Source organism: Felis catus, chromosome B1, assembly GCF_018350175.1.
Source record: "Felis catus isolate Fca126 chromosome B1, F.catus_Fca126_mat1.0, whole genome shotgun sequence".
Classification (NCBI taxonomy): Eukaryota; Metazoa; Chordata; class Mammalia; order Carnivora; family Felidae; genus Felis; species Felis catus.
The window spans coordinates 42,920,036-42,940,743 of record NC_058371.1 but is presented as its reverse complement, the minus strand read 5'-3'; the positions used below and the strand labels follow the sequence as shown (position 1 = coordinate 42,940,743).

Sequence of the window (20,708 nt, the reverse complement as noted above, 5' to 3'; positions counted from 1 at the left end):
AATATGATATCTGCTAAAAATCGTGTGTTTCGTTGCTTCATTGGTTGTTTATAAACTTAAAAGTGTGAATGTTTCTCAATTTCCTCCTCTGTTCTCTTGGTCATTTTTCTCTATTTGTGCCAGTCTTATGCTATCTTAATTTCTCTCCATTTATATCTCAGAGACAAGTTTTGTCTTCTTCCTTTTGTATCTTCTTCATATGTGTTGGCTTGGCTTTCTTCCATATGAACTTAAGTACCAGATTAATAAATTAAATCATGCATTAATTTTAGTTGAATTGATATCCATGTAATATTGAGTTATTCTGTGGATGATCCAATGAGTATGAAGTGGTATCTTGTGGTTTTGATTTGCATTTACCTAAAGACTAATGATGAACATCTTTTCAATGTTCTTATTGACCATTTGTATGTTTTGTTTGGAAAGATATCTATATCATTCACCTATTTTTTAATTGTTAAATTCATGTTTTACAAATATTTTCTTTTGTTTTCTAAATTATGTCATGACTTTTCTGATGGCCTCCTCTAAAATGCAAAGTTTTAATTTTGATTAGGTTCAATTTATTTATTTTTTTTGTATGTGCTTGTGATTTTGGTGTTATATCTAACACCAAATGCACTAACAGAGCATTGCTTAATTCAAGGTCCTGATTTGTTTTCCCTGGGAGTCTTATACCTTTTGCTCTTAAATTTGGGTCTATAATCAATTTTGAGTTAATTTTGTATATGGTGTGAAAAATGGTCCAACTTAATTCTTTTAGCATGCGGATACCCAGTTATCTCAGCATCACCGTTGAAAAGATGATTATTCACCCATTTAAGTAACTTGACATCTTTGCTAAAAAATCACTTGATTGTAAAACAATTTATTTCTAGACTGTAAATTCCACTCCATTGATCTAATACATCTATATTCTTATGTCAGTAGCATACTGTCTTGATTACTGTAGCCTTGTGGTTTACAAATCAAGAAATGTGAGTAATCCAACTTTTTCTTTTTAAGATTATTTTGGATATCCTGGGACTCTTGCATTTCTTAAATTTCAGAATCACCTTGACAATTTCTGAAAAAAAGTCAGCTGGAATTTTGATAGTAATTGTGTTGAATTACACATCAATTTGAGGTGTAATGTTATATTAACTATGTTATAGCTTAGAATCCATGAACATGGGATGTCTTTCCAATTATTTTTATTGTATTCAGCTAATTTTAATTAAATGTTTTATAGTTTTGTAATTATCAGTATACAAGCTCTACACTTATTTTGTTAAACATATTTCTTAATATTTTATTCTTTTTGATGCTATTATGTATAGGATTTTTAAAAAATTTCATTATTCATTACTAGTGTGGAGATATAAATTGACTTTGAATATTGAACCTTTATCCTGCAAAATTGCTAAAATTCTTTATTAGTTCCCATAATTATTTTTAATAGGTAGCTAGGATTTCCATATATCAGAAAATGTCTTAGGAAAATGGATATATTTTAATTTCTTAGTTTACAATCTATATGCCTTTTATTTTTTCTTGGCTTTTTTTCCTGACTAGTATTTCCAATATAATATTGAGAAGAAGTACTCAGGGCATATATTATGATTTGTTCCTTATCTTAGGGGTTGAACTTTGAGTTTTTCACTAGTAAGGATGATATTAACCATGGTTTTTTCATAATCCTCTTTATTAGGTTAAGGAAGTTCCATTTCAGTTGCCCTGTTTGTTAATGTTGCTGGTTTTTTTTCCCTTAAATCAAGAGTAAAATGCTAGGTTTTCCACTCCTTTTTCTGTGTCTATTAAGTGATTTTTTTTGTCTTTTAGTTTATTGATATGGTGCATTACACTAATGTCTAGCCTTGCATTTCTGGAAGAGATACCACTTGGTCAAGTTGTGTTATCATTTTTATATTGATAGTTATGGATTCTTGGTATATGCTTGAGATTTTTTTCTTATTTTTATTGTGAAAAAATATACATGACATAAAACTTACCATTTTTACTGTTTTTACAATTCACTGTCATTTTACAATTAACATTACTTTGCAAATATCACCATCATCCATCCCTAGAACTTTTTTCACTTTTCCAAACTGAAACTCCATATCTATCAAAGTTGATTTCACTGTTGATTTTCATGTGCAACTGTTTTTAACATTTTTATCTATATTTTCTTTTGTCGCCAATGCTTTTGGCATTATATCCAAGAACTAATTGCTAAATCCAATGTCAAAAAACTTTTCCTCTCTATTTTCTTCTAAGAGTTTTATAGTTTTTCACATAATGTGTAGAGAAGTTGAATCACTATGTTGTACACCTAAAAGCAATGTAACATTGTGTGTCAACTATACACAAATAAAAAAATTAAAGTTTTTATTTAAATTCCAGTTGTTAATATACAGTGTAATACTAGTTTCAGGTGTACAATTTAGTGATTCAACACACACATACAACACCCGGTACTCATCAAAACAAGTGCACTCCTTAATCCTCAGCATATCTAAGAAAAAGTTTTATGTTTGTAGCTCTTACATTTATGTGTCTAATCCATTTCATGTTAATTTTAGAATATCCTGTAAGGTAAGGGTTCAAGTTCATTCTTTTGCATGTGTATACTCAGTTTTCTTAACACCAATTGTCGAAAAGACTGTCCTTTCCTATTGAATGGTTTTGGCACACATAAAAATCATTAGACATATATGGAAGGATTTGCTTCTGGGGTGGCTATTTTAGTCTGTTGGTGTATATATCCGTATGTTAGTATGCCAATGTACATGGTTTTGAATACTGTAGCTTTTGTGGTAAGTTTTGAAATCAGGAAGCATGAGATCTCCAAGTTTTTTCTCCATTTTTAAGATTATTTTGACAATTTCAGGACCTTGAAATTCCATACGAATTTTAAGATGGGTTTTCCTATTTCCGCAAAGATACATTGTTGGTGTTTTAATAGGTTTGCATTGAAGCTGTAGATCACTTTGGATGATATTGCCATCTTAATATTTTTCCTCCAAGCCATAAATATAAGATAGCTTTCCATTTTTGTGTTTTCTTTAATTTTCTTCAGCAGCACATTGTGGGTTTCATTGTATAAATTTTACTTCACTTTGGTTAATTTTACTTGTAAGTATTTTTTCTTTTTGATGCACTGATAAATAAAATTGTTTACTTAGGTTTCTTTTGGGAATTTTCATTGATAATTACAGAAATGTAATTGATGCCTTAATTTTTGTATCCTGAAACTTTGCTGAATTTATTTAATAGTTGTGTGAATGTGTGTGTGTGTGTGTGTGTGTGTGTGTGTGTAAAATCCTTAGAATTTTTTTTATATATACAATCATGGCAACTATGAGCAGAGATAATTTAACTTTTTCTGTTCCAATTTAAGTTCCTATCATTTCTTTTACTTGCCTCTTGCTTTAGACTAGGACTTCTACTAAAATCTGACATCCTTGTGTTGCTCCTTGTCATTAGAAGAAAAGCTTTCAATTTTTCACCACTGACTATTATATTAACTGTGTTTTTATAGGTGGCCTCTACTATATTGAAGGACTTTCCTTCTACTTCTAGCTAGTTAAGTGTTTTTATCATTAAAATGCATCAAGTTTTGCTTCTTGTGCATCAATTGACATGATCATGTGTTTTTCCCCTTTATTCTGCTATTTTGGTATATAACATCATCCTTGTATTCCAGGAACAAATCTTACTTGGTAATAGAATATGCAAATGGTTTTGCTAATAATGCTTTAATATGCTCTAGATTTCAGTTTACTGGCATTTTATTATTCATCACCGTAGATTTTTTTAAAAGTTTGTGTTTAAATTCCAGTTAGTTAATATACAGTGTAATATTAGTTTCAGGTGTACAATATGGTGACTCAACACTTCCATACAACAATGAGTGCTCATCACAATTGTACTCCTTAATCCGCATCACCTATTTAAACCACCCCCCCCCCCCGCCCCACCTACCTCCCCTCAGGTAACCATCAGTTGTTCTCTACAGTTCAGTTTGTTCTTGGCTTTCCTCTCTCTTTTATTTCCCTCATGTTAATTTGTTTTGTTTCCTAATTCTGTAGATTTCTTGAAATTTTTAAGTCTATATTTGTGAGAGATATTGTTCTAACATTTTTTCTTTTTGAACTGTCTTGTGTTGTTTTAATAATCAAGTCACATTGAATGACACAAAAAGCATTTCTTACTCATAGTTTTGGGAACAATCTGCAATGTATTATATTGTCTGAAAATTTTGGAGAATTTACCAGTGAAGTCATCCACACTCAGCCTTTTCATTGTGGGAAATTTCCTGATTAATAATTCAAATTTGTCAGCTTTGTTGATCTTTTCAAAGAACCAAATTTTGGTTTTGTTGATTTTCTCTGTCACTTGTGTCTTTTTTATTTTATCATTTTCTTCTCTAATTCCTATTAGTTCTTTCCTTCTGTTCCTTTTATGTTTAGAATACTTTTTTTTCAATGTCTTAAGATAAAATTCTAGGTTAGTAATTTGAAATATTTCTTTCCTATTTTAAGCATTTACAGATATCAATCTCCAAATAGTGATTTCAATGTTTTTCATAAATTTCTGTATGTCATGTTTTTATTCCTATTCATCTTAAGTATATTCTAATTTCCCATGAGATTTTTTTTCTTTGATGCTTTGGTTATTTAGGAGTGTGGTTTTTAATTACCATGTTTGTACATTCCCTAATGTACTTTTATTATTGATTTTTAATTTAATTCCATTGTATTCAGAAAACATAATTGAGTATTCAGAGAACATAATTCATATGATTTCATTTCTTCTCAAATTATTTAGACTGTTTTGGCCTCACATATGACCATTTTGGAGAATTTCCAAATGCATGGAGAAGAATATGTATCTTGCTCTTGTTGGATAGAGTGTTCTATAGATATGTTATGGCTAGTTCATTTGTAGTGTTGTTCTAACTTTGTATTTCCTTCTTGATCTTCTATTTCTTTTGTCCATTATTGACAGTTGACAGAATGTCAGCTATTATTTTTACCTACTTCTTCTTTCAAGTCTGCCAGTTTTTATTTAATAGATTTTGGTGCTTTGTTCCTAGGGGATATGTTTGTAATATTTTCTGTAATATTTCTTCATGCATTGACAATCTTATTGTAAAAATTCTTTGGTTGTCTTTAGTAACATTTTTTTTTCTTATACTTTGTGTGTGTGTGTGTGTGTGTGTGTGTGTGTGTGATATTTCTATAGCCACTCCAACTCTCAGTGTTATTGTTCTGGGTTTTGTATTCCTTCATGATTGTGGATTGCCATGTCTGGTGTGGTGTCTCTCTCTGCCTCTCCTACTGGATTCTATGAGAGTTTTCTCCTTTGTCCAATGTGTAAGAGTTGCTTAGTTAGTTTTTAGTTTTTTGAGATGAAATTTTTCCATATCTAGCTGCAGATTTGGTATGTCTATGGGAGGAAGTGACTTCAGAATCTTTTTGTGTTGCCATCCTGAAATGGAAACTCTATCTCTATGAGCATTTTAAAGATGTTACTTTATTGTCATATTGTTTCCATATTTTCTAAAGAAAATCTGTCAAATTGTGTCTCTTTTCTCTTTAAGCCATCAAGATTTGCTTTGTTTTTTAGCAGTCTTCATGTCATATGTTTGGGTGTATTTGTGTATGTGTGTGTTTAATTCTTCTTAGTGTTTTGTGAGTTTCTAGGAACACTGGTGTAAATACTGTATTATCATATGGATTTTCTTAAAATTTCAAATTATATTCAATAACCTCTCCATAATTATTTCAGTTTATTTTTGATATTTTTCTTCTTGCATGCTTATATCTTTGTAATTTATACAATGTATCATGTTCTCTTAACTATTTTCATATAGGTAGATATCTTTATATTTTTTCTTGAATGAAAAGACACGTTTCTAGTTAAATTTTTTCATTGTCTTTAATTTTTGCCTTTTGAAGCCCTGCTTTCAGTCTAAAATGCTTATTTTTTTACACAGATACTACTATTATCCATCTTTTTCTTCTGTTAAGTGTATGAAATGAGAAACTAATCACTTTAATTAAATCAGAAAGTGATATGTATTAAGTTTTGGTTAGAGATTAAATAACGTTCACTCTGTCTAGTTTACTGTTGTTTTTATGGCCATAACTCTTTAGGGTTTTCAACTGAGAATTGGTATATTTACTGAGACTCCTTCCCTTGGCAACTATGTAACCACAACACAGAAACTGCAGAAAAATCCACACTGCTTTATGGAAGTCTTCTTATATTTTAATCTCCTGCTCTTCACACATTTAGAAGCAGGAACGATTCTTGAGGCAGGGAGTAAAGTATATGTTGAGACCTCTTGAGTCTCTAATTTTGTCACTATAACTATGAAGATCCTTCAACCTTGGCCTATTTTTATGTCCACCAAATGGCCTGCTTCCCTAGCTAAGCAATAATTTTGACTTCTCACCCATAACCAGGTTTAAAATGACCTCTGGGATAAAATAAACTGCTTATTTCCAGTTTACTAGAGCCTGTGGGAGTTTCAGCTGAGATCCAGATTTGTACCTGTGGATCCTCTTTTGGTGTGCCATTTTTCTTTAGCACCATAATGCAGTGGTTAAATCTTCCTATCAAAGATTTTTTATTTCATCCTTCAACTACAATAGAACTAATGGACGCTATAATAAATAAGATCCATTGGTTGGATTTTATGAGAATTGAACACATTATGTGCATGGATTGGATAGTAAATGTAAAAACTGAGACTCCACGATTTCTTTCTAAGAAAAATATGGAAATATTTTTCTAAGAAAAATATGAAAAAATAAGATATTTGTTAGTGGTTTGCCTTGAAATGATATTTATATAAGTTAGGTTATTGACCAATAAGTCAACTTTTAAAGTTTCTTACACATTTATAGATATCTAGACTTATTAAAAATTAGAAGATAAACTGCACACCATGGTTAATTTTAAGATATCTTTTTGGCAAGAGTGCTTTCAATTTTTAAATATTTCATTGAAATTATTTTGTGTGATCTTAAACTTAGTTTTTTTTCAATATGTGTTATGAGTGTATTTTGTATATTTTAAACCATATCAGAATTTTAAATATACTCATAAATTATTTTAAATTAACATAAGCTCTATATGACTAAACACATATTTTTTTCCAGGTGCAGATTTTGGTCCTGAAGAGTGTTATGCTCACCTTAATTCTAAGACCGATCAATCTGGGAACTGTGGTTCAGGTCCTTCAGGATACATACAGTGTAAAACTAAGTATGCTTTAAGAAATCTGTCTGAGAAACTCTATTGCCTTAAATTAGAAAATCCAACCAGATAATTAAGCTTACGAGTCATCAAAATATTACCTGCCCATGAAGTTAGACTATATTCAGTCAGTCATAAATGTCTTTAATACAGAATATCTTCACTACTTTTTCTCATACATCCCATTATCCCTTTTATTGTCCCACAGAGTGTTTACTTTACATATATAGATACATTGATAACATTAGTTAGAAGGACTGGTCATTTCTATTTTGCACGTTGTCATTTTAACTTTACAAAGTATGAGCATTCTTACAGTGATGAAAAGAAAATGTGTGAATTTTTACTATCCGGTAAGTAAAGGACTGTGTTTAAGACCATGTGCTCTACAGCCATGCACCTTGGTGTCAAATCCTAATACCACTGGCTTACCTTCTTGTGTGAACTTGGATATGTGCTTCATTTTTCTGATACGCCAAATATGAATAGTAATTCCACTAACACCATTGGGTTACCGTTACTATATATATTAGAACCAGAATGTTACTGCTCTTATAATATTTTATTTTGATATGATTTCAAATTTGGTTTGGTAGTAAAAGTAAAAATTCTGTAAAACATTTCTAGTTTGCATGAATCATACAAAGCCTCCCCATATACCTTCACCCAGGTTTACCAATTATTTACTTTTGCCCATTTGCTTTATCCTTCTATTTTTTTTAACTCTCTTCTCTCCTCTCTTCAAAATGATTTTCCTAAACCATTTGAAAGAATATTGAAAACTATGCTTCTTTACCCATAAAAAAAATCATGTGTGTTTCCTGGGAATAAAGATATTTTCTTACATAGCTATAGTGTAGCTATAAAGCCATGTTTCATATTAGAACTTCTGGGGCCCTTAGGTGGCTCAGCAAGTTAAACCTCTGACTCTTGATTTTGGCTCAGGTCATGAACTCACAGTTTGTGAGTTTGAGCCCCAGCCAGCATCAGGCTCTGTGCTGACAGTGCAGAGTCGGTTTAGGATTATCTCTCTCTCCCTCTCCCCCTCCCCCACTCACTCTGTCTCTGTCTCTCTCAAAATAACTAAATAAACTTTAAAAAAAAAACCTTCTTTAATTGTCTTAGGGAAGTATTTATATCTATTTTGTCTTTTTTCAGGAACAAATCCAGAATCATATATTTGTTTGTATTTAGTCATAATGTATTTTTCATCTTTAATCTAGATATTTTCTTTGTTTTAATTTTTTTCTTTTCTGCAGTTTTTTTTTTAATGCTACAGACTAATTGTTTTAAAGATGTCCTTCAATTTGGCTTTGGTGGATATTTTTCATAGATTCATTTTATACGTTTTGGTATGCTTACTACTGAAGTGATATGTATGCCCTAGTATAATTTTTAAAAAGTACATGGAATTTTTTCTCAGTCTTGTCTATTTTAGATTAAATTATATTGAGAACATGGACATATTCTGTTCCTCTTCAAACTCTACTTCACTAGGCTTAAAATTCATTGATGATTTCTAATTCCATTATTTACTCTGCCTGTAAGCTAGAAATGTACAGTAGGGAGAAGTATTCCCTTCTTTATTTATTTATTTATTTGTTTGTTTGTTTGTTTGTTTATCTATGTGTTTATTTACATTGGTTCAGACTCAGCAATTGTTATTTTATTCAATAGTATAGAATACTTTACTGTTATTATTTATTGTGGTTCTTTTTCAAATTGTCTCAGTTTGGGCCACTGAGAGTCTCTTTTATTTGGCCACAGTGTTTGATAGGACTCTTTAAGAACTTCCAGATTTTGGGGGTGCGGCTCAGTTGGTTAAGCGTCTGACTCTTGGTTCAGCACAGGTCATGATCTTATGATTTCCTGAGTTCGAGCCCCGCATCGGCTCTGTGCTGATAATACTGAGCCTGCTTGGGATTCTCTGTCTCCCTCTCTCTGCCCCTCCTCCACTCACGCTGTTTCTGTCTCTCTCAAAGTCAATAATAAATAAACTCAAAAAAAAAAAAAAGAACTTTCACATTTTTCTAGCACAAAATATTCTAGGCTCGTGTTATGCTTTTCCTGCCCCTAATCTGGATTCAGCTATTTATCCAAGTAGCCTATATGCCTTTTAGTAGAGAATATTAAAAAAATAAATATCTGGGCAACAGATGTGCTTATTTCCACTATTTTTTATTACCTCTGCACCTTCTCAGTCAACAGACCTAGAACATACATGTAATATATGCACATACATGTATCATACAATTATTTATTTGCTCCTTTATATCTCTGCATTTAAAACACGAACTTACAGTGATTATTTCTGATTACACACCATAAAGTACATTTTAGTACATTTCTCATATGTTCAAAGTCAAATATGCAGAAGTTATTTGTTAAAAATCATGTATAAAAATTGCATTTACTGACTAAAGAAAACCTTCTAGTGATTATGATTGTATTTTCCTTTAATCATTGATCATTTTTATATTAGCTGCTATACAGTGCTTCTCTGTTAATTGTGATATTTGAATCATATTGATATTGGTATCTAGGGATTTATTTGCTCCTTGGCTATGTCTCATTTTTTTTGGCATGTATACATTTTTTTTACTTTGTATTGGATACTATGAGTAATACATAATGGAAACTTTTCATTCATTTATGCTTCCTGAAAGCAATAGAATTTTGTTGTGGAAGGGATTTAACATACCTGAACTCACACTATAAACAATACCCTTCTGTGAGTGGTATTTGAAATACTGTTTATTTCTTTATGCCTCTTAAGATGCTTTTTATGAACTCCCTGGAGTCTTCACTGTACATGCTGAGTTCAGTGGTCAGACAAAATTTATGGTGAAGTTTATGCACACTTCAGTGCTGAACTCCTTTTAATTTCTGGGCACCTAATTGACACGAGGCCCATTTTTAGTTCTGCCATCTGATTATTTAAGCTAAGAGATGTTGGATGTATCCCAATTCACAATATCTCTTGATATAGTTCCCATTGTTAAAGCTCAATTATCACACAATTGTTCCCTTTCGGGTAACATTCCAGGGCCTTTCTCTCTCTCTCTCTCTCTCTCTCTCTCTCTCTCTCTCTCTCTCTTTCTCCCTTTCTCTCTCTCTCTCTCCCTCTCTCCCTGTGTGTGTGTGTGTGTGTGTGTGTGTGTGTGTGTTTCAATTAGAATTCTACCCTTACTGGAATCCTTAGTTTATTACATGCAGCAATCAGTGAAACTATCCACTACGAGAAACGGTGGGACATCTTGGTTCCAGAATTTGAGAGAGTTTTTATAGAATTTGGGTTTGTTTTAAGTGATTTTCAATTGGGTTTGAGGAAGTGGATCTTTCTTCTGAATTTGATGCTTTCAGAAAGTAAAGGTATGATTATCTCAATAAATCTTACATATGAAGAAGAAAGATTGGAGAGAAGTTAAGCTGTAACTGATAATGAAGCAATAGCCACTCATATTAGCTGGATGAGACGAATGTTTGATAATTTTGTTGTTTGGAAAATCTTTATGTTTTGTCTATGTTCATTAATAATTTATGGAGCAGGTCTGTCTTTTCTTGATGCATCATGACCACAGAGTGACTTGGCTTAAAGTTGATATTCCTAAAATTGCTTATATTCAACAGTTAAGCAGAAGATCTAGCTGTAAGTGCGAGTCAGTTTGCATTAACTCCAATACTTTTCTGTTAATATCTTCACCTGAATGTCAGAGGATGCTTTTCTCTTTTTCATTTCCCTTTTTTGCCCAAAGGCAGACAAAGTCAGACCATAGAAAATTGCTCCAAGTTACCTATATTTTTGTCATTGCTAAGATTTTACCGATTAGGAAGTTATTTAGAGAATGTGGGATATAGTTGGGCTCATGTTAGTCTCCCCTGCCACTTTTGCTGCAAGATAATTTGTTGAATTCTCTGATGTATCAGTGGCTGTGTGGTAGCATTTAGACCCCCAAAAAGACTCATAAGCCAAATAAAAATTTTATGGCATAATATTTGCTATAAATATATGCTCACATTGATACAGCAGACATAATTTTCAGGATATCTGTTTTGTTAAAATACTGCATATACCTTAAATAACATACATAGTGATAACTCTACAGTATATAATTCATTTACTTTTGTTCTTTTTAAAAAAATGTTTGCTTATTTTTGAGAGAGAGAGAGAAACAGAGAGAGAGCATGCATGCAAGTGGGGGAGGGGCAGAGACGAGGACAGAGGGTCCCAGGTGGGCTCTGTACTGACAGCAGAGAGCCTGATGTGTGGCTTGAACTCAAGATGACCTGGGAGATCACCTCTTGAGTTGAAGTCTGACGCTCACCTGACTGAGCCACCCAGGCGCCCTACTTTTGTTAATTAATCTAACTTTAGCTTTTGAATTCTTGAGTTTTAAAATGTTTTCATTTAAATTCAAGTTAGTTAACATACATTATAATATTAGTTTCAGGTGATTCAGTACTTACATACAACACTCGGTGCTCAACACAAGTGTACTCCAAAATCCCCATCACCTATTTAACCCATCCCCCATCCACCTCCATTCTGGTAACCATCAGCTTGTTCTCTATAGTTAAGAGTCTGTTTCTTGGTTTTCCTCTCTCTTTTTTTGCCCTATATATATTTTTTTGTTTCCTAATTTGCACATACGAGTGAAATCATGTGGTATTTGCCTTTCTCTAACTGATTTCACTTAGCATAATAATCTCTAGCTCCATCCCTGTCATTAAAAATGGCAAGATTTCATTCTTTTTATGGCTGAGTAATATTCCATTGTGTATTGATGTCCACATATTCCTTATCCATTCATCAATCGATGGACACTTGGGCTGTTTCCATAATTTGGCTACTGTGGATAATGCTGCTGTCAACATTGAGGTGTATGTATCCCTTTGAATCAGTATTTCTGTATTCTTTGGGTAAATACCTAGTAGTGTGATTGTTATATCATAGGGTAGTTCTATTTTTAACTTTTTGAGGAACTTCCATACTGTTCTCCAGAGTGGCTGCACCAGTTTGCGTTCCAACCAGCAGTGCAAATGGATCCCCTTTTTTCCACATCCTTGCCAACACCTGTTGTTTCTTGTGTTGTTGATCTGAGCCATTCTGACAGATGTGAGGTGTTATCCATTGTAGTTTTGATGTCCTTGATGATGACTGATGTTGAGCATTTTTTCATGTGTCTATTGGCCATCTGTATGTCTTCCTTGGAAAAATGTTTATTCATGTCTTCTGCCATTTTTTAACTGCACTGACAGCACAGAGCCTGACATGGGGCTCAATCTCACAAACCATGAGAACATGACCTGAGCCAAAATCAAGAATCAGATGTTCAAATGACTAAGCTATGCAGGTGCCCCTCTGTTAAGTTCTCTTGATCTGTATGTGTGTGTGTGTGTGTGTGTGTGTGTGTGTGTGTGTGTGTTTTGTGTGTGTGTGCCGGTACCATGCTGTCTTGGTCACTACAGCTTTGTAATGTAACTGGAAGTCTGGAATTGTGATGCTCCCAGATTTTCTTCTCTTTTTCAAGACTGCTCTGGCTACTCAGGGTCTTTTGTGGTTCCCTACAAACTTTAGGATTGTTTGTTCTAGGTCTGTGAAAAATGATGTTGACACTTTGCTAGGGATTGCATTAAATATGTAGATTACTTTGGATAGTATAGACATTTTAACAATATTTATTCTTCTAATCCCAGGAGCATGGAATGTTTTCCATTTCTTTGTATCATGTTCAATTTATTTTGTAAGTATTCAATAGTTTTCAGAGGACAGATCTTTTACCTCTTTGGTTAGGTTTATTACTAAGGATCTTATGGTTTTTGTGCAATTGTAAATTGGATTGATTCCTTGATTTCTCTTTCTGCTGCTTCATTATTGGTGTATAGGAATGCAACCGATTTCTGTACATTGATTTTCCTGAAATTTTTTGGTGGAGTCGTTTGGGTTTTCTGAGTATCATGTCATCTGCAAACAGTGGAAGTTTGACTTCTTCCTTGCTGACTTGGATGCCTTTTATTTCTTTTTGTTGTCTGATTGCTGAGGCTAGGTGTCTTGACACTATGTTAAATAACCATGGTGAAAGCTGACATCTCTGTCTTGTCCCTGACCATAGAGGAAAAGCTCTCAGGTTTTCCCCATTGAAGATGTATATGGTTTTGATTACATTGAGGTATACTCCCTCTAAAGCTACTTTACTGAGGGATTTTATCATGAATGGATGTTGTTGTACTTTGTCAAATCCTTTTTCTGCACGATTGAAAAGGCCATATGGCTCTTTGAAATCTTTTTTTAAAGTTTATTTTGAGAAAGAGAGAGAGAGCCTGAGCAGGGGAAAGGTAGAGAGAGCATGTGAGAGAAAATCCCAACTAAGCTCTGCACTGCTACCATGGAGCCGATCCTGGGGCTCGAATTCACGAACAATGAGATATGACCTGAGTCAAAATCAAGAGTAAGACACCTTACTACAGCCACCCAGACACCCCAAATCTTAGTTTTAAAATAACTCAAAGGTAAATAGGCATTATATTCATGCTTAGTAAATTTTTGGGTGTGTAGATAAACTGATACATGTGTTTAAAACAGTTTTTGTTCTCATTTTTAGTTTCATACCTAAAAGTATGTAGTTCTAGGCTCTTTGCTACAATGCATTATCCATGTGTGAGAGAAAACTACCCTTTTAAACAGTAGTTGCATGTATGTGAAATGAGATTAATAATACTTTCCCTTTCTACCTCATGTGACTTTTTATAGAATTTAAATGTCATGTTAAACACTCGAAAATATTACTGTTTTACCCTTATAAAGTTAAACACTTGAAATACTAGTTTTACCTTTGTAAAATTTTGCCTGAAGTCCATGTGTAAATATAGCATACTAAAGATAGAGTATATATAAATTCCTTTTGATTATTTTTTAAATCTTCACTTTGCTTGGTTTTATTTGATTTTTAAATGTATGTGGATTATAATAATTGAATGTACTTTAAATGCAAAATTTCATTAATATTTCCATCATGCAAAAATGTTTTCTTTAATCTATACCCCATACAACCTCATCTCAATGATGATAGATAAATGTAGTCTATTAAAAAATTTCATATAAATGGAATGCTACAGTATGCATTTTTTGTGTTATACTTAATATTCCGACATAGTTTTCAGATTCAAATAGATCAGTCTTCTATTAGATTTTATTTTTATTGCTAAGTAATTTTGATTTTCACTGAAAATTACTATATATATGTTAATTAATATGATCAGTTTATTCATTCCTTATTGATGGAATAAGTTATATGGTATATATTTTAGCTATTATGAATAAAACTGCTATAAACATTTAAGGTCAGGTCTTTATAGTGTAATATTTTTTCATTTATGTTTGGTAGATACATAGTATCATTACTGAGTCCTATAATAAGTTCACATTAACCTTTTTAAGAAATTGCTGATTGTTTTCTAAAGTGGCTGTGTAAATGTACATCTACATTACCAGAATTCAAGAGTTCTAGTTTCTCCACAATGTGTTACTACTTGGTATTACCATTCTTTTTTATTTAGCCACTCTAGTTGTAACATGTTTTAATTTACATTTATTTACATTTACACTTATCTACTTTTGAACATTTTCCCAAGTCCTCTTGTCAACGTGTATCTCTTCCTGTGTGGTGAATTTATTAATTTTTTTTCCATTGTATTTGGAATAGGTTAGTCTTCCTACTATTGAGTTTTATCTTTATATCTTTTTATTCTGAACTAATTGTGGATTCACAAGAAGTAGCAAAAATATATATAGAGAAAACAAAGGTCCCATGTGCCCTTTAGTCGGTTTCCCCAATAGGTAACATTTTATATGATTTATATCAAATGTATTTTATCTGTAGTACAATATCAAAACCAGGAAATTGACAGTGGTAAATAGACCTTAACCCCCAGATTTCCATCAGTTTTACATGAATGTGTGTGGGGTGTGTGTGTATGTGTGTGTGTGTGTGTGTGTGTGTGTGTGGTGAATTGCCATCTTAACAATATTGAGTTTTCAATTGATAAATAAATAGTATTTCTGAATTTATTTGTTTTCTTTCATTTTTCTCAACCAGATTTATTAGTTTTTTGTGTTAATGTTGCATTTATTTTGTTAAATATATTCTAAAACATTCTACTTTTGAAACTTGTGAATAGAATAGTTTTCTTAATTTCATGTTCACATTGTTCATTGCTGATATATAATAATATTGAAAATGCAAACAAAATTTTTATATTGATCTTTTATATTGTGTGACCTTCCTAAATTCATTTTTTTGTATCTGAGTTTCTTAGCATTTCCATGTTCAGGATCATTTTATTTTGAATTGTTTATTCTTTTTTAATTAGGATGTTTTTTAATTTGTTTCTTTTGCTTGAAAATGTTGCAGTATAAGTGGAGAAAGGAGAGACTTTTGCTTATTCCCAAATTTATTAGAAAAATTAAGCATTAAGTTTATTATTAACTGTACGGGTTTTTTGGGGGGGAATGCCTTTTACCAAACTAGGAAAGTTCTCCTGTATTCTTACTTTCTAGAGAGTTTTAAATCTTGAATGGTGGATTAGCACCTGGGTTGCTTAGTTGGTTGAGCATCTGACTCTTGATTTCAACTCAGGTCATGATCTCAGGGTTGTGGGGTCAAGCCCTGCATCAGTTCCATGCTCAACATGGAGCCTGCTTAAGATTTTCTCTCTTTCCCCTCTGCCCTTCTCCCCCATTCATCCTCTCTCTCTCTCTGAAAAACAAACACCCTCCCTTCCCACCACCCCCTGCCCCCGCCACCACCTGCCTGCAAAATCCAGAAAATCTTGGGTGGTGGCTGTACTTTTTTTCAAATGCTTCTCATCCATCTATTGATATGATTCTGTGTTTTCTGTCCATTATTCTATTGATATTGTATATTACATCAATCGACTTTCAGATGTTAAACCAACTTCGGGTAATGTTTTTGTTATTTACTCTGACAATGTCTGGATTTTAAAATATGCTTTTTTAATTTATTTATTTTCTGATGCTCTTCTTTTCTTTAGGTAGATCCAATTTTCTGACCCATACCATTTTCCTTATGCCTGAAGAATTTTCTTTTAAACATTTCTTGCAAAACAGGTCTGGGGGCAAAAAACACTATCACTTTTTGTTTGTGTCAGAAAGTCTTTATTTCTCCTTACTTTTGAAGAATAATTCACTGGACACAGAATTCCAAGATAGATTTTTTTTTCTTTCAACCCTTAAAACTTCCCTCCACTCTCTTCTTTCATTGTTTTTATGGTAAAGGGATGTTGTATTTCTTATCTTTGTTCTTCTGTAAGTAAGGTATGTGCCCAACCTAGTTGTCTGCAAGATTTTCTCATTGACTTTGGTTTCTTTAGGTGCATGCAACATATTTGTGTGTGTTCTCTGAGTTTCTTGCATTTGTGATTTAATGTCAGTAGTTTTGGAAAGATCTTGGCTGTTATTTTCTTAAAAATTTTTCCCTCCATTTTCCTTCTCCTTCTACAATTTTATCATGAATACGTTACAGTTTTTGATATTGTTCCATAGTTCTTGGATTTTTTTCTGTTATTTTTTATCATTGAGTTTTCATTTAGGAAGTTTCTATTGACCTATCATTGAGTTCACTGAATATTTTGCTGTTTTGACTGAGTTTTATTGATGAGACTTGGGAGCCATTCTTAATTTCTGTTACTTTTTTTTTTATTTTGCGATTATCTTTTCATTCTATAGCTTATTCTGACAATTTCCGTATCTCTGCTGACATTTTCTCTCTGGTAAAACATAATGAACTACTGATGTATGATACAAAATGGATGAACCTTACAAAATTATAATAATTAAAATACACCCGAAAAAAATCCTTATGATTTCCCCTATATAAATTTTCCAGAAAAGGTAAATCCATGGAGACAAAAATCAGGTCACTGGTTACTTGGGGATGGACTCATCAGTGAAAATTGATTCTGAATGCCCACAAAGGAAAACGGACTCCACAGGATTTTGGTGATATTTGCACATAAATATATCCTTAAAATGATTTGATTCATTTTAATCTAAGTAACTTTTTTGTCTTAATGAAACGGTGGGAAATTTTGCGTGAGAGTTCCTACTCCATGCCTCACTTCCATCCTGAAGCCATACCAACAGGAATGCTTTAGGCAACAAGCTTCAAGCCTTGTGGGCCCTCAGGTCCCCACCCCCGAGCTGGGCGGGGCCAGCAGGGAGAACTCGGAGGGGTCTGGGAGGGGCACTTAGGAGACTGCCTGATGCTGCCCTCACCCCCACCCCCACGCTCCCCTCCCAGAAGAAGCTAGAAGACAACATGAAGGCCCAGGGACACTTGGGGGCTGCCCAGTCTCTGTTCCAAGTCAGGGAAATGCTGACCAAGTGGAGTTTTCTAATGAAAACAGATGCCCCCCAAAAAAAGAAAAAAAAGAGTTTGGAAGTCATTTCTCTTGTCGTAACAACAACAAACTAAACAACTAAACAAACTGAAATCCATGACTTTTCTTTGACCCATCAGAGAACTGAGGTTGCAGAAAAAAACACCTACATGAATCCCAATAGTTTATGTTTGCTTTTGTTTCCCTTGGCTCAGGAGACATATCTAGTAAGAAGTCTTCATGGGCAATGTCAAAGAGGTTACTGCCTGTGTTCTCCTCTAGCATTTTGATGTTTCTTGTCTCACATTTAGGTCTTTCATCCATTTTGAATTTATTTTTATGTATGGTGTAGAATGTGGTCCAGTTTCATTCTTTTGCATATTGTTGTTCACTTTACCCAACACCATTTGTTGAAGTGAAGAGACTGTCTTTTTTCCCATGGGATATTCTTTCCTGCTTCTGTGTGTGTGTGTGTGTGTGTGTGTGTGTGTGTGTGTTGTATTTAGCTGTATTGATCTAAGTGATCTATGTGTGTATTTTTGTGCCAGTACCATACTGTCTTGATCACTACAGCTTTGTAATATAACTTGAAGTCTGGAATTGGATGCCTCCAGCTTTTCTTTTCTTTTTTGAGGTTTCTCTGGCTATTTGGCATCTTTTGTGGTCCATACAAATTTTAGGATTGTTTGTTCTAGCTCTGTGAAAAATGCTGTTGATACTTTGCTAGGGATTGTATTAAATATGTTGATTGCTTTGGGTAGTATAGACATTTTAATAATATTTGTTCTTCTAACAAATATTATTTTTTTCCATTTCTTTGTGTCTTTTTCAATTTCTTTCATAAGTATTCTATAGATTATTTCCCTCTTTGGTTAGGTTTATTACTAGGTATCTTATGGTTTTTGGTGCAATTGTAAATTGGATTGATTCCTTAATTTCCTTTCTGCTGCTTTATTATTGGTGTGTGGAGATGCAACAGATTTCTGTACATTGGTTTTGTATCCTGCTACTTTACTGAATTTGTGTATCAGTTCTAGCAGAGTTTTGATGGATGGAGTCTTTCGGGTTTTTCATGTAGAGTATCGTGTCATCTGCAAATAGTGAAAGTTTGGCTTCTTCCTTTTCAGTTTGGATGCCCTTTATTTCTTTTTGTTGTCTGATTGCTGTGGCTAAGACTTCCAGTACTATGTTAAATAACAATGGTGTGAGTGGACATCCCTGTGTTGTTCCATAGAGGAAAAAAAGCTCTCAGGTTTTCCCCATTGGGAAGATATTAACTGGGTTTTTCACAAATGGCCTGGATTATGTTGAGGTATTTTCCCTCTAACCTTACTTTGTTGAGGGTTTTTATCATGAATGGATGTTGTACAGATCCTTTTTCTGCATATATTGAAATGATCAGATGCTTCTTATCCTTTCTTTTATTAATGTGGTGCTTCATTTTGGTCAATTTGCAAATATTGAGCCACCTTTGCAACACAGGAATAAATCCCACTTGTTAATGTTGATTTTTAAAAAAATGTATTGTTGGATTCAGTTTGTTTGTATTTTATTGAGAATTTTGCATCAATTTTGACGAAGGATATTGGCCTATGATTTTCTGTTTAGTGGTGTCTTTTTCTGGTTTTGATATCAGGGTAATCCTGACCTCATAGAATGAATTTGGAAGTTTTCCTTCCTTTTCTATTTTCTGGAATAGTTTGAGAAGAGTAGACATTAAGTCTTCTTTAAATGCTTTTTTAAGATTTTGCTTATGAAACCATTTGGCCTTGAACTTTTGTTCTTTTGGGAGGGTTTTGATTACTGATTCCATTTCTTTGCAGGTTATAAGTCTATTCAAGTTTACTATTCCTCCATATATGTTTAATATCGTAAGAAGGTTTCCAAGTATTTTGTGGAGTGAGTGTATCATTTTACATTTCCATCAACAGTGTAAAACCTCACCAACATTTGGTATTGCAATAACTTTTTATATGCTTATAGGGTTTTGTTTGTTTGTTTGTCTATTTTCTTTTGGTCATTCTAAAAAGGTAAAACCATTCTGGTTTCACTTTGAATTTATGTACTAATTAATGAAATGATCAGTCTTTCATGTGATTATTAGCCTTTTTCATACCTTCTTTGGTAAATTGTCTTGGCAAATCTGTAGCCTATTTTCAAATTGTGGTTTGTTATTATTAAATTGAAAAAAATAGTTTACATATTCAGAATATAATCTTTATCAGATGTATGAAATGTAAATATTTTCTCTAAATCTATCCCTTTTCTTTCCTTAATGGCATCTTTCAAAGAGCAGAAGACTTTAATTTCGATGAAGCCCAATTTATTCATTTATTTTTTTACAGATTATGGTTTTGGTATAGTATCTGAGAAATCTGTGCTCCATTGCCATAATAGTGGTGAAAGCAGAAGTGTTTGTTTTGTTCCTGATTAAAGAGTGGTAGCATTCAATCTTTGGACTTTAACCATGATGTTACTAGTTGGTTATTCATAAAGCTGTTACCTGTTTGAGGAAGTTCCTTTCTATTCCCACTTTGACTAGATATGTTTATCATGGATCAGTGCTGGATTTTATTAAATGCTATTTCTGTGCCTTTTGAAATAATTATGTGTTCCCTTCCCCTTTATTCTGTGACTTGGCTCTTAGGTATTAACCCAATGATACATTCCTGGGTAAATCCCACTTAGTCATGGTGTATAATCATTTTATGTAATTCTAGATTTGGTTTGCTAATATTCTGTTAAGAATTTTTGTGTCCATATTTATCGTATTGTGGTGTCTTTGCTTTGATGTCAGAATACTACTTGCCCATAAAATAAGTTAGAAAATGTTTTATTTTTCTCACTTTCTGTAAATGTTTGTGTAGAATTAGTAATATTTTTCATGTATTTTATAGAATTTATCACTAGAGTCATGTGGCTTTAGGCTTTTCTTTGTAATTAGGGAGCACATTTAGATTCAAGGCAAATTCAGTTTCCACTGCTGTTACTTCTTATCAATCATTCTCAGATCTCTCTAGCACATGCATGTAGCCTCTCTGTCAGCTAGGGATGTGACA

At 32.9% G+C, this 20,708-nt stretch overlaps 1 protein-coding gene across 2 annotated transcripts in view; it reads left to right on the top strand.

The window, feature by feature from the left end:
* ADAM2 (ADAM metallopeptidase domain 2) overlaps positions 1-20,708 on the top strand; it is a 136,181-nt gene that overhangs the window by 93,167 nt on the left and 22,306 nt on the right. For both annotated transcript variants that reach the window (XM_045055532.1, XM_011281508.4), the window contains one exon: positions 7,155-7,260. In XM_045055532.1, the coding sequence (XP_044911467.1) occupies positions 7,155-7,260 (106 nt within the window). The remainder of the gene's footprint in view (positions 1-7,154; positions 7,261-20,708) is intronic.